The 14,720-nt window shown below is 34.7% G+C and overlaps 1 protein-coding gene and 1 long non-coding RNA gene across 3 annotated transcripts; one reads left to right on the top strand and one right to left on the bottom strand.

Annotated features, from left to right (window-relative positions):
• Positions 1-296: 296 nt before the first annotated feature.
• On the top strand, positions 297-12,854 carry LOC106158066 (uncharacterized). 2 transcript variants are annotated; one of them, XM_086999208.1, is made up of 7 exons: positions 4,012-4,134; positions 8,978-9,022; positions 9,802-9,879; positions 10,127-10,535; positions 10,880-11,087; positions 11,292-11,477; positions 11,747-12,854. In XM_086999208.1, exons 1-7 carry the CDS (start codon positions 4,098-4,100, stop codon positions 12,029-12,031), a joined length of 1,248 nt encoding a protein of 415 aa, XP_086855334.1. In that variant the 5' UTR covers positions 4,012-4,097; the 3' UTR covers positions 12,032-12,854. The 2 variants fall into 2 exon arrangements, with proteins under 2 accessions (XP_013389364.2, XP_086855334.1); XM_013533910.2 differs by lacking the exons at positions 4,012-4,134; positions 8,978-9,022 and adding an exon at positions 297-1,687.
• Positions 5,648-14,608, bottom strand: LOC147764384 (uncharacterized). The gene is made up of 3 exons (XR_015331733.1): positions 14,552-14,608; positions 12,888-12,962; positions 5,648-6,690 (listed from the first exon to the last, which is right to left on the bottom strand). It is a non-coding gene; the product is annotated as an uncharacterized LOC147764384 (long non-coding RNA).
• Between the last annotated feature and the right edge of the window lie 112 nt (positions 14,609-14,720).

The following is a 14,720-nucleotide window of genomic DNA, read 5'->3' as shown; positions in this document are numbered from 1 at the left end:
GATTTTAATTTGCTGTTTAACTAAATTAAAATGAACTAATTATAAAAAAAAACACTGGTCTAAAATAAATTTTGGTAATTTTTTTTAATTAGAAAAATTTGTTTGAAACAAAAATATTTCATAAATAAAGAATATCCTTATTGTTTTGAATATATCTAACAGATATACAGAATGAAGTTGAAAATGCATTAGTGATGCATCCTTGGGCCAAGTTGTGATTGCAGTCAGTTGGAAGCTGCACTTGGTCTTGCAGATGGCGCACTTGACTTCCGGTCCAGTTTCACGTAACTGGAGCGTGGGTACGTAAATAAACAAAAGTTTTATCAACTTAATTGCTCTCTTTTTAATGTATATGGATTGTTTACATATGTCTTTTTATCTGTTTAGCCAGGCAGTTTTATGAAGATCAACGACTTCTCGCCAATAACTGCAATCACCTGAGACAAATTGGAAAATAATTTGCCTCTATTACCGATTCGATTGAATTTGTCGTTACGGAGCGGTGCGAAAGAAGAAAGATAACTATAGTTTACTGCAGTTTCTTATCGTTATCCAAATTCTAAGGCATGAATAATGGAACGTGTAAAACCCGAACGCCGAGATTTGCATCCAGAGCTTCCGTGGAGAGAAAGCAGCTGGGCCAAAAATTTAAATGTAGAGAGCGAGATTTTAGGAACAATGTATTCCAAACAAGACATCAACCCAGGCGTAGCCATTCGAAAAATTGCCTTGCTTTTCGAGAATCGTAAGTTTGATGAATGTGCTCTGCTGATCAGACGACTGAACTCTTTAACCCTCAAAACAATTATTTCTGAGTTACCAGTAGATATATTGGTAGACGCCATTCCGCACAGTCTGGGAATTTTGGATGTTCTTTTCACTAAGTTTTACGATGATGATGGAGATGATTTTCCAACATTTTTCCTGCAGTTGGATCAGGTTGTGAAGCAGATAGTTCACTGGCTGGCCAGCCTTGAAGATCCAGCCTTACGACCAAAACTTCCCCCTCAAGATCTTTACATGCCGCATGTCAGAAACATTATATCTGTCATAGTTCAGATTGACAGTAAGATGCACAAGAAGTTAAAGAAACAAATGGAAACTTTGCAAAATACTTTGGAAAGCATTGGTCAGCATGGTTTGGTGGATACATCAGACAACAAACTAATGCATCTGCATGATGCACTAAAAATTGAGTTTGAAAAAATGTCCCATCAATATCGCTCTGCTGTGATGAAGTTGGAAGAGCTCAGTCTTGTACATCACACTACTTTGTCCCGGAGCCTGACAAAAGCTGCTCCAACAGATGCCAGTCACCAAAGGCTTATGCAGCTTAATCAAACTCATATACAGGACAGGTTAATCAAAAATAAAAGTTTGTTCAATGTAATTGAGCCTGCAGTTACAAATCAAACGCTTTTAAAACTTTTACAGACATTAGAGGAAAGAATTGAGAATGACAAAGATGTGTTGTTTTATTTCTCAGAATTGAGAAAAGATATGAAGACAATACCCCAAAATGCTGTGATTGCCACAATATTTCAGCGTTACTCTGTGGCCTATGGAAAAGTGATAGCTTTCATGGAAGAGTTTGGGCTTGATGAAAAAGATGGAGACAGTGATTCAGACTCCCCTGCAGAGGAGGGAGTGAATGGTTTCCGTTACAGAACCAGACCAAGAAATACGGGTTTGTTTGCTTTTCTATACTTGTTTGTTTATATTTAATAAACTGGTAAATAGAAATGAACTGACTTGAACTGGGATGTTTTGTTGAGGAAAGTATTGTTAGAAAAGTTTTGGGTTTAATTCATGCCATGTGTGGTAGTGTTTTTCATATTTTTTTCATCTAATTTTTTCCAAGAAGCCGATTTTGACAGTTTTGTGGCTTTTTGAACCACATTTAGTCTTACTGTATACAAATCATGATATTCTGACAATCAGTTGTAGGAGCATTGTTTGAATTTTGTCTTAAGTTTATGTATTCAAGATGAATCAACATCTTTCATGAGATATCATATTTTTATTCAAGACAGAAAGTTCTCAATATTTTCACATCTTCAAGCCCAATAATTTTTACTTTCATGCCTAGGGACACATTTTGCAGATTTTTTTTCTAATGTGCATTTCTCTTAAATGCTTTATTGCCTGTAGATATTAATTGAGTGTGAAGAGACTTGATGAAATGAATGACTCCTCTAGTCAACCATTGATTTCTCTTATTGCTGCTTAATGGCTCATGGTTGTCATAATTATTTCATCAATAACCTCTTTTCAGCCACCTTATATTGACCCTTCCTGTTGTTGTAAAATATTGAGTGCCTCAAACTTACATACATACTATGGACAAGTAAGGCCAATTGCACTAGGCATTTACTCTGTTGTTCCCAAGTGTTGTGTATGTACATAAATATATGGTCCTTTCTATATTAGCAAACATGAAGGTATTATGAAGTATATGGTCTTCCCGTTTTATTAGCAAACATAAAGTACTAAGAAATATATTATGTTCTTTCCTTTAATAGCAAACATGAAGTATTAGGGCCAGAATACAATGCTCTACGTACTTAATTTTTTCTTGAAAATCTGTTGTTAACAGAACTTCTCTGTGGGTGGTCAGGGACTACTCTTAATGATTAGTGTCTTGGTTGGTGGTGTGTTTACAAATGTTCTTATCTGTTGAATTAAGGATTTGAAAAAAAAAACTCTCCTAAGTCTCCTTTAGTATCTTTCTTCTTACTGCTCACCTACTCTCTAGGAGCTATTGAAGAAGCTGCATTGGGATTTAGTATATTTGTTTTGATTTTTTTACTGTAGCTGAAAACCAAATGTGAACATAACTGCAGAGAAAAAATTATCAGTGATTTGTGAAAACCCTGATACTGCCATGCTTTGATTGACCAAAAAGCTTGTGGTAGAATATTTCTAAAAAGTTAAGAATCTCTATCAACAACATATGTTGTAATTTAGTGCTCAAAGGGAGAAAATCTTGATATCATGTATTATTCTTATCTCAGAGAGTGATTAGGATGTAGAATCAGATTATTATAAATGTTTTAACAGTATCGCTTAAGTGTGTCATTATTGACCAAAATAACATATTTTGACTCTGGTGACCCAAGACCTGGAATCAATTAGTTAAACATGCAATTCTGTGTTGACTTTGTCACTTCAATAGTAATGAGATTTGTTATTTGATTAGTTTGCTTGATTTGTAAATTAGCAAGTCAGTTACGTAACAATACAGAAGAATTATTTTGTGTTTCTGGTGGGCTTTTGCTGCAAGAGTTACGTATCCTGTTTAGTGGGCGTTCAAAAGACCTAAACTTAATTGACTGAAAGTAGTATTTATTGAGGAAGGAAATTTGAAGTTGTAAACACTTTTGTCACGGAAATCCTACATCATCCCTTTACATTTACAACAAGTGAACTTTATTTTTGTGATTAGGATAACTAAGTGGGTGGAGTAACTATCACAAATGATTTCTGTTTTATTTATCAAATGGAATATTATATTTTATCAGTGGAATTGTTTTGATTACAACTGATTTATTTTGTTTTTCTAACACTTGAGAAGTTAATTTCAGTATATCTGTATTGATGCTTATGACTAGAAAAGCATGAAAACCCAGATATTATTTCAGGTTTCCAGTTTTAACCAAAGCAGCCTAATTATTAATATCAGTAGGTTCAATGATCATGCCTCATTAAAAGATTTGGATAAGTAATTAAGAAACATTGCTGAACACAGCAAACACTGACCTGAAATGTAATTAATTAGTTTAACCTCAGTGGAGTAATTTTGGCACTGGTCTCCAACTGAGGCAGGTGATACACAGATAATGTTATCAGCAGGAAGCGCGTTTCCTCAGCTGCTTCCAGAAACAGAAGTGCCTTTTTGTCAAAGGTGCTTGTAAGCTGTTAGTTAGTCACATGACTGACCTCCTGCTTGCACCCCATGTGATTGGCATATAGGGATATTTATAAATACAGGAAGGCAATTCCACCAGCTCAGATTTGAGTTAGCAGATATATTCAGTAAGCAGTATATTATTATTATATAGTTTGTTGGCAAGAAGTATTTGGACAGATCCTCCAAGATGCTAGCTGAACTTTCCAAAAGGTTCAAGAAATTTGGTAAGAATTTTTATGCTTTCATCTCTATATGTATGCATACATTTAACCTTTGCATCATGTAACATCTTTCTTACCTGTGCATACTCCGTATTCTACAGAATTTGTTTAAACAGCAACCCATATCAGAAAAAGTCTATAATTGTATATGTGACAGGAAAGATTGTTATTCAGTATGATCAAAATGCTATAAAACTGTACCACATACAAATGAGAGTAAAAGGAGATAATCAAAAGTTGATTCTTCTAAGGGTATCTCTATTATACTATAGTGCAAAAATATATGCAGCAGTCATTCGTGTTTTATTAACATTGTATGTAGCAGACACAAGCTCTGTCCACTCATATCTACAGAAGCCCATTTTTCTAAGAGTCTTACCAAATTGAGTGAAATTGGCAAAAAAAATTGTTGTATGTTATATTTAATTATCAAAGAAAATCACCAACCGTCTGGTAAAATATTAATTGCTAGCATATATAAGGAAGATGGAAAATCAGGACTTGAATGTATAACTACCAGTCTGGTATTAATGCTTATTTTAGGAGAAGTAGGAAATTTGAGACCAATGACATACGCTTAAAGATATTAAGTACTAGTAACTTTTTTCTTATATAAATATATTAAAATTTCTTCCAAGTTTTAGAGCTTTTACTCACTTGGTTTTTCTTATATTGATGTTTTTTCTTTTTTTTATTTATTTGACAGACATGCTCTGCTTGACATATTAAAGAAGTTTTAAGCAGAGGCAACCCATAATGGAAAATTGAATGCTACTTTTTGTACAGTGACTAAGCCTAGACTGCCTACTAATCGAACATTTGTTGCTTCTTGTCAGTCAATAAAAATACTCAACAGGATATATCCTAAAATGGAAAAATACAAATGGAACTTTGAATTATCTTCTGGTCTGTTCATCTTGAATTATCCATTTTTAAAACCTTGGTATTTCTGTGTCATTAAAAATTGGTTTAAAATATTGGAAATTTTATTTATGAAATAATGGTCTTGTAAATATAGCAACTTTTTCCTTTATCAGAAGTGGACGTAAAAGCATTTAAATTGATAATGCCAGTGGTTGGTGGTTGGTCTTAAATTGATTTAAAAAAGGATCTGTTAGACGTTAGTTGTATTTCAGTGCATGTATAACATATTTATTCCCATTCAGATTCAGTTAGTTGACCTTCTGTGTGTGTGGGATTCCAGCAACTGTTTTGCTTTTCACTTTTCATCAACAGTGAATCCTTACAGTGTGCCAAAAAAGAGGGTAGGGAATACCCCTGCTTAATCACCAATCACCAAGAATTAAAACAGCTCAATCACCAATAAGGGAGATTAATTCAGGTCAATCACCAATCACCAAGAATTCCTGAATTGTGTTTCACGCAGAATATTTGCTCAAATAATGCATCACGCTCGAAAAATAAGGCCAATGACACAGAACGCAAAAGGTATTCCCTACCCTCAAGAAACAAACTTGAAGTATACTGGAAAAGTCAGTTTATAGTCAGTTCACTGTACTAGTTGAATTGTAAACAATTTGATTTCCCTTTTTTTTTACCATTATGGTAACCACAGTCAAACGTCAGTTCCGCTGTTTTCTCTTATTTCTTATTACATCACAAAATATCCTGGTTCAGAAAACAGAATTAATCAAGTCCCATGTGACTGGCATTTTGACATTCCCCCAAGCTGACCTCATCTCTCTTTATCCCATTCAGTATAGAGTTTCACATGGTGCAGATGGCTTGATGGCATGTAGTACCAGAAAGTCATAGGATTGAACTGGGAACAGTTGGTAGCTTTTGTGTGTGTATATTGGCCAATGTCATATCCCTGTAGTGGTCAGTCTTCTTGTTGTTGTTGGCCACTGCTCTCTGGTTTGACCGTTGGAAATGAGGAACCAAGGCATGTTCAGTTGAAGTCCATGAAACCCATCAAAGTGTTTACAGTTCTAGGAGATTCTAGAGGTATGGTGTTTTTATAAAGTTTCTGCAGTTTGTGGCTGTACCAGTATGTAATTTGAAATACACAGAGCCTTCTACTAGTATATGCTTGTTCTGTTCTAAGGAACAGGCCGGGTTCCCCATTGATCTCATGCCTACTCTTTAACAGCAGGTGGGGATGTTATAATCAAACTCTTGTTATTTTGTTGATGAGTATCTCCCAGAATCTCAGCAGTCAATATTGACATATTTATTCATTAGGATATTCAAATGGCCCTTATGCTATTAGCACCATCTATTTTCTGTCCCTTGGCAACAGGAAATTCAAATTTCTACAAACATGCCACTCAGTCAAGAGTCGGCACTGGTCTTTGTTTTTAAATAGTTGCGTGTGTTACCAGAAGGTAATGTGATTAGCTGTTAGCAGTAAGACACTCCCCCTGTATTGGGAACAGTGTGTATAGTCCATTCTTGGAGTTTAGGGTGCAGATAAGAAAAAAAGGTAGTTTATTGACAATTTTCTTCGTCAGGAAAAAGGTGGGTCACTATATTCTATCTTTATGTAGGATGGATTGTGATTTTTTTTCCTTCTGGTACCAGTAACTTCCTGACATCCTGAAAACAATAAACAAGGACGTGACCTCATTGCCATGTGTTGAATTTAGAGAACCAACCCGTTCAAATGAGATAGAAGTGTTGTGGTAGCCCAGTAAAATGTCTGATGTGCTTTAGGTCAAACTGAAAGGAGGAGAAGTGTTTACTTGTAAATGTTTAATAAAATTGACAGTTGAATACTTTTTGGGATGGACACTCATGTTGTTTACAGGGAAAGTGACAGATGTAACTGCTAAGAACTTGGTAGGTGTTACTGGCAGGATTTATAAGAGTTATTCTTCCTTTTTGGTAGGGTAAAGTTGGCACTGGAGGAATTCTGCTTAATTAAACTATATTAGGTATAATATGTTGGGTTCAAGATTAATTTCATCAACATAGCTTTAGTAGTTATTCTATTGTTTGTTTGCCAGACATGGACATTGATTGAAGTCTTGATTTTTGTAGAAAGGAGACATAAATTTGTAAAATTGTCATATACACCCTTAACGCAGTGCCAAAACACAAATATTTTGATTGGTCAAGACATTTCCAAAAACATGTCAGCATTCCTAGACTGATGAAGATTGCTGTCTTTTGTTGCGGATATGATTTATTATTTCCTCTCAAAAGAATTTGGATTCCCAATATTTTGGTACTTCCTAAAGAAGTAATTTTTATGATGATTGATGGGGCATTTGCAGTTGATATCTTTCCTTTTATTCTTTTACTATTTTCTTTTTACTGAGTTTTTTTTTTCATAGTGTCGTTGGTGTTTTAGCATTATAAACTCTCTCTCACAAACAAAAAAACACACACACACATTATAGATGTTATAATTATAAAAAATGAGGCAGTTTTCACTGTATTAGAAATCCAAACAATCTTTGAGTTAGATTAGTCATTTACCATACACCAGCATGCACAGGCACACATGCATGCTTACACACACACACACACACACACACACAAACACAAACACTGAATATAACTGGATCTAATATGATTGCATGAGTCAGTTTACAAAATCTTTGAGTCAGAGTAGCAGCCTATCATACTGTGTAGAGAAGTTGGTAACATATGGCCACCAAGATAGCATCATAAGATCTGGGTCTTGCACATCATGAGCTAAATTTAGAGCATATGGAAAAGTCTGCATTGCTCCTTGTATATGGATGCCCAGCCTGGCACTGATCTATATTCGGTTAAGCCATGATCCTGAAGACAGTAAGTAATGAAGAGTGAGTGATAGTTAGACAGGTATGGATTCACCTCCAACCATTCCCTTCAGTAAATCTTTGCTGAAATGTCAAACCATAAAGGCTGTAGCTAGCAATAGACAGTTTAAAACCCCATCCTGTAACTTAGGCTGGGAAGAGTTGGTGGTGCAGGATGTTTCCGACAGTTTTTCAGCGTCCAAGTGTTGTCTCATCTCAAAGTTCTCATGGACAAGACAGGAAGCAGTCAGGTATCAGTGAAATTATTGTTGAACTTGCTGCTTTTTCTCAAAGGACTTCTGATTTTGCATGTTTTTTCAATTTACTTTGAAGGATATTGAAAAGATATGCATGGGCAATAAAAAAAGGAAAGAAGACATCTCATCATGTTTTGGGTATGAAACAAAGGAGTAAAGTTTATTTTTAGACCTCAAGGTTAGGCAAGCCTATATGAGGTGTATGTCTGCTCCCTTTCATGTGAATTTTCTGAAAATATTGAAGTAGGTCCATATATATATATATATATATATATGTACCGGGGTAGAAATGTTTTGTGTAATAATATTGAATACCTTCTATATGGGCATTCAGCTAAATAATGACCATCAGAGGAGTTAGGCTTTAGTGAGAATAGATTCCCCCCCCCCCCCCCCCCCCTCCAAGGAAAAAGAAAAAGAAAAAAGAATTTCTTAAAAACAGCCCCAAAATATGACATTGAAAAATAGATTTTTAATAGAACAATTTTATTTTATCTATGGGAATGAAAAAAAATGTTGAGATAATAAGTTAATTGTGCTCTATCATATATACATGTATTATCAGATTTCTGTAGCATTAAGTTGACATTGATTTCAGGCTAAAAGCTTATACCTTGAAAGTTGTATGTATGACTAACAGATGGGGTAAAATCTAGGGTCTCCATGTAGTTTAGATGCATGCAAAGCCTTTAAACATATAAGGCTTGGAAAAACCACTTACCTGTAAAAATACACATGTATACTCTCTTAATACCATGGATGTGTTTATTTATTTGGCTGGTGAAGTTCAGAGTTTGATTTCTAAAATTAAAATGGTACATGTTTCTCATTTTCTAGATGAAATGACTTCCATATGGTGGCAATTATCCAATTTACCTGAAGGTATTGATAGAAAAACATTCCGGTTACTCAGAATCGGTGTATTTTAATGCTTAGGTATACTGATTTCAAAGTCAGTAACTGGTTATCCTTAACTTAAAAGCTATCAAAAAACCATAGAGTGTATACCCAAAGAGGAGAGTGACCGTCAGTTGAACTCTGGAACTTGGTACACACTAATATATTTTACAGAGCTTCCTATTATAAAGTACTATTTCTAGGCAGATGTTTCTTATAAAATTTGCAGACCTGAGAAAAAATATGTTGTGGAGCTGGGAAGTATTACATTGACACTCAAATGAGAGCATCTGTTTGCCTTTTGTTTTTCTGACATACTGGTCTGATAGTCTTTCACCACTTGCCACATATGCTATTTGGATGAGCATTCTCCATTCTTTTGTGTATCCTTAGGTGAGGAAAGGATACAGGGGATTTAGAGTTCATCAAAACAGGAATAGTAAATAGAAAATATTATTCAAGTCAACTTGTTGAAATCATGGATGCCATTATTGTTATTTCATTCTTTTCATTGCAAAAAATGTTGTCTTATAGCTATATTGTTTTGCTTATGTATTTCTTTTGCTGTTACTATTAGTTTTGAAACAAAGAAGACTGCTCGAGACAGGTGGAAAGCAAATATAAACAGAGAAATGTAGAGTTCACCTGCCTACATAATCTGCAATGTTTTGTCTATATGCACTCTCTCAAAACAATTTTCTTTGTTTTTTTTTTAATTGATTTTTTTAATTTAAAAATAATAACATTAATTTCATCCTTTGTAGTGAATAGCAACGTCAGAGAAACACAGAGCAAAAGTTCTTCTGCTACTTCAAAGAAAACAACAGTATTTGGTGCTGGAGGTAAGTTCATTAAAAAAAAAAGATTTTTCAAAATATCAAATGATATATTGAATTTTTGAAATTAGGATGTTGGGAATATGATGCAAAACAGTTATGAGTTATGATATCTTGCTTCATAGTGCAGGTAAAGGAAAAAGATTACTAGTACAGCACTGCATTAACCATGGGTGCTATTATAGGTGAAGGTATTGGTTTATGTACTCCACATAAATCATGTATTAAATCTACAAAATTCTTCACACATCAGGTTGCCTGGGTGCATCTCACCAGAAAAATTCCCATCCATATTCTCCAAGCAATAAAGGACATCAGCAACAGCAGCAGCAGCAACCACAACAGCATGGATCATATTCCCACCCAAACTTCCATCACCATCATCCACAACATCAGCAGCAACAGCAAAACCACCATCAGCACCAGCAAGTAAACAACCACATGGACACAGCACACATGGTAGGAGCACAAATGGCAGCACACCCACATGGCACTCACCCCTCACATTCACAAAGCGCTAATGCTTTATATGCTGCTGGGGACGGCAACAGCAAGGAGGTGCAGGCACTGAGGAATGAAGTTCTGGTGCTCAGAAAAGAACTGTCAAAATCAAGGGAAATGATACAGCGACTGCAGGAGAGAGAAAGGGCATTACAAGACAGGTAAATCATTTACAGCTTTCCCCCCTTTTTTTAGTAAAACATAGTACTAGTACTTATAGTTACAAAATAAATTTATACCTTGGGTATGGTAAAAAATTTGAAAATTTAAGTTTTAAGTTTGGTGACATTTTCAAAGTGAAAAAAATCATCTGACAAACTTCCAACACCGACTTAATTTTCAGGGTTTTTTTTACCGTATACAGACATTAATGTCAGTTTTTAAATATAATTATCATGATTTCTATTAATTTTTTCTTTTTGCAAGCTTAATACAAAATAGTTTAATACAATCCTAAACCTACCTCAGTGATTTTTATCATATATGTTTGAATGTTTTTCTTCAGGCTCTCTGAACAAGCCCAGAAACAGCTGGAGCAGGGACATAGATTTGAAGACATCAGTTTAGGTGACAATCGTCCTACACAGTTAATTCGACAGTATGGAAGCCTGTATGCAGATGCTCGACTTGATGCCCTTGATGCATTAGATGCTCTGCCTGACCTGACTGGCTTTGATGATTTGAAAGGGAAACTGCTGTTCTCTGTTGTGGTGGTAAATATCTGTGAACTTTTTAGTTTGCTCAACTGATGTTTGAAATAGTCTGTCTTTTGACATCATGAAACAGATTCATTTTTGTAAGTGAAGCTGTTATTAAACGCAACCCTGATGCACATTGGACATGTGTAAAAAATTTTTTTGTCTGATTAAAAGATTAATTAAGTGAAATTGACTTAACATAGTACTTTTTTGTCACAGTTATCTTTCCGTGCTGCACAACAGTCATTAAAAGAAAAGAAGATGAAACTTCGTCAACTACTGTACATGCCATTAACACATGATGCTGCTGCAAGCACTGCCCCAATGATCAGAGAGATGGAGGTCAACATTGCAACATATCTAAGAAAAACTGCAGAAAACTTTGATGTGACCATTTTGGTAGAGGTGAGTATGGGAAATTATTTCAGTTACAAATATAATATGGTAATTGAAAGATGAAAGGGATTGCCATCTAAATCAACAGAAATATGTGAATGTCATTTCCTATTCCTCAGTTAAATTTCCTTAAAGAATAAAGTTTTATTTTTCACACAAAGGTTATTCTTGGAAGCTCCTTTGAATAAGCTATGGTGTTACTGTTTGTTATGAAAATGTCATTCTTTACTTGATTAAAATTTTTGTGAAATCTTTCAAAGCATTTTTATTCATTTTAGGAAGTCTGCAATCAACTCTGGGCCACTCTGTACGACTATCCAAGCTTAAAGAACAGTGATGGATTAAAAATCTATGTGACAGAATGTGTCTGCCTGGCATGGAAACTTTCTGTGCAAAACCCACCGTTGAGAATAGAATACGATTGCAGAGAGTTCCACAGCAGCATGCACACACGTTTTCATACTTCAGACTCTGACTCTGCAATGATCCAGTCATACCTGTGGCCTGCATTAATGGAAGGCCAAACTGGAACCTGTCTGTACAAAGGGGTTGTGATCACATAGTTGATTCAGTAAAAATGCCACAAACAGTTTTACATACTATCTTTACTAATAGTTTCCTTATAATACTATTATAAGGGTTTTTTTCTGGATGGCTGAACATAACATGTACTACAAAAATGCCAATATATATATATATATATATATATATATATATATATATATATATATATATATTTTTTTTTTTTTTTTTCCAGTCATGTTTTTATAGAAATCAATGTCAATCTTATTAAAACTTTGTAAGGCTACAAACTTTTAGCTGTATTGATAAAACAGAATTTAATTTGTACAGTCCAAGATAGACATGCAGTATTTGCCAAACATAAATAATGTTTAACTAATTAGCTAATGGAACATGATATTCTAGGATTTTTGATCATCAGCAAACAGGAAAAAATTTGAACATGAGCATCAAGTTGTTATGATACAACCCAACATTGTAAATTTCCATCCTATGTAAACTGCATCTTTTGTATGAAGTGAAAGTGAAGTGAATTTTCACAGAAATACAAAGTTATTTTGTAATATAGCATTTACATTATACTTATTTAGAGAAAAATATATTATATTGTCCAAAAATACATATTAACTTCTTTAATTATGGCAAGAAAATTTATTTATTGGTTATTTTGGAAAGAATACAGAAGCAGCAATACATTCAGTGGGAAATTTGTTATCACTGTGGGACCCCATTAATTCAACAGGTGTCCAAGTTTTTTGGAGTAACTTTTAGAAAGTATTTTTGCAATTTTTATATTTCTATTAACATTTGGAATACATGCACAATGTAAATATAATGCAATAAAGCTTAATTATTAAGGCTTTACCATTTGCAATGTATTGTTTTTTTTTTTCTTACCTGGTCAGATCATTAAATGATAAGAGCCCCCACTGAAGATTTGTTTCTTAAATAAGGAAAAATTCACTGAAGGCACTGAAATGATGTAAAATGTGTGTAATATAATAATTTTTTTAAAAAAAGTGAATTTCAGATGAGGGGTTGTTCTACCTGTTGAAATGCACAGAGCGGGTTGCATATATATATATATATTGACTGATATTTCCATAAAGATGATAATTTATAAAATACTTAAACACATGCAGAAGCTGCCATATATATATATATATATATATATATATATATATATATATATATATACACACACACACACACAAATGGCCCAAGAAGTAGAAACACCCTTTATGTTGGAGACATTTAAAACGTCATGAGCATCTTTGATAATGTCTTTGTTTCTAGTTAATAATCCTTCAGACGCCTTGTATACAATTTTCAAATATTGATATTAAGACATTTGATCTCTAATTTATATCTTGAACGATGTCATAGTGCTGGCAATGGAATGAGGGATGCAATACAGATGGCTAAGGCTCTACAAAGCCACAAACTAAATATGGCCGACGTAAATGAAAGGAAAACCGCCTAATCTTCTAATAGTCTCTCCGCCTCTCACACACCTCCCCATGTGTCATCCCTACGGGGGTACAGTCATTAAATCTCAGCTCCATTGGGACGACAGATGGGGAGGCGTGTGAGAGGCGGAGAGACTATTAAAAGATTAGGCGGTTTTCCTTTCATGTACATCCACCATATTTAGGTCGTGGCTTTGTAGAGCCATGGCTCAACTCGATGTGAATGCGGCCCAAGTGGTCAAACAAATCCACCTACAGTAATAACAATATGTTAACTAATAAAACACCCCTCTTCTTCAACAACTTCACTAGAAAATTGTAACTTCATTGCAAAGCACAAACTAAAGGAAAAATGTTGATATTATAAACTAAAGAAGAAAACTAATTACTATTATATATTAAGAATTTGGAGGGTTGACAAAATGGATTTAACTGATGTATTATTACCAACTTTTGAGTATTCCTAATTGGCTGAGGTTGCTCCCTGCATGTAATTTTTCTAGTTTTAGTATTAATAATATCACTTTCCACTTAGTTCATAACTTTGTTGTGTTGTGGTGGTAGAAATGGCATTTGGTGATAAATTTGTCAGCCAATCACGGCTCAATAAATGCATTTCAAGTTTAGATCAAGTTGCTCCGCTAAATACTCTGAGGCCGCATTCACATCAAGAAGAGCCGAGGCTCTACAAACCCGAGAACTAAATATGGCGGACGTACATGAAAGGAAAACCGCCTAATCCATTAATGGTTTCTCTGCCTCTCACACGCCTCCCCACCCGTCGTCTCTGCGGGGGTACAGTCATTAAATCTCGGCTCCATAGGGACGTGTGGGGAGGCATGTATGAGAGGCGAAGAGACTATTAAAAGATTAGGTGGTTTTCCTTTCATGTACGAGCCTCGGCTCTCCTCGATGTGAATGCGGCCTGAGATACATGTACATGTTTGTACTTCAAAACAAAAGTGAAACACTTGACTTTGAATTGAAAATGAAATTCAACTAAAATATATCCCACAAAAAACGTGTGATGCAAATGGTAGAGTAACAAAAACAGTTAGGCACGTTAACATCGGACGAAACCTTTCAACATACATCAAACGCATACACAAACTGCAACACTTTGCTAGAATTTCATCGTGATCTTTTTACTCTGGAGATTGTATTGCACGTAGAAGTGAAACTGAGGCTGTTGGCAGCTCTGTGCGTGTTGAGCGTGCAAGTGCTCTTATGTTTTAAAGATTATTCTCATGTGATACTCATG

The sequence above is a fragment of the Lingula anatina genome, chromosome 1 (genome assembly GCF_051362555.1).
Source record: "Lingula anatina isolate TDL-2025a chromosome 1, LinAna3.0, whole genome shotgun sequence".
NCBI lineage: Eukaryota > Metazoa > Brachiopoda > Lingulata > Lingulida > Lingulidae > Lingula > Lingula anatina.
Note: the sequence above shows the minus strand (reverse complement) of the source record. Positions and strands in the feature narration are given on the sequence as shown.

Bases quoted from the DNA above. Each gene is read 5' to 3' on its own strand.
- LOC106158066 (XM_013533910.2), top strand. From the start codon at position 574: ATGGAACGTGTAAAACCCGAACGCCGAGATTTGCATCCAGAGCTTCCG. The intron at 9,880-10,126 runs GTAAGTTCATTA...TTCACACATCAG, and splicing joins AACAGTATTTGGTGCTGGAG to GTTGCCTGGGTGCATCTCAC. The intron at 10,536-10,879 runs GTAAATCATTTA...GTTTTTCTTCAG, and splicing joins GAAAGGGCATTACAAGACAG to GCTCTCTGAACAAGCCCAGA.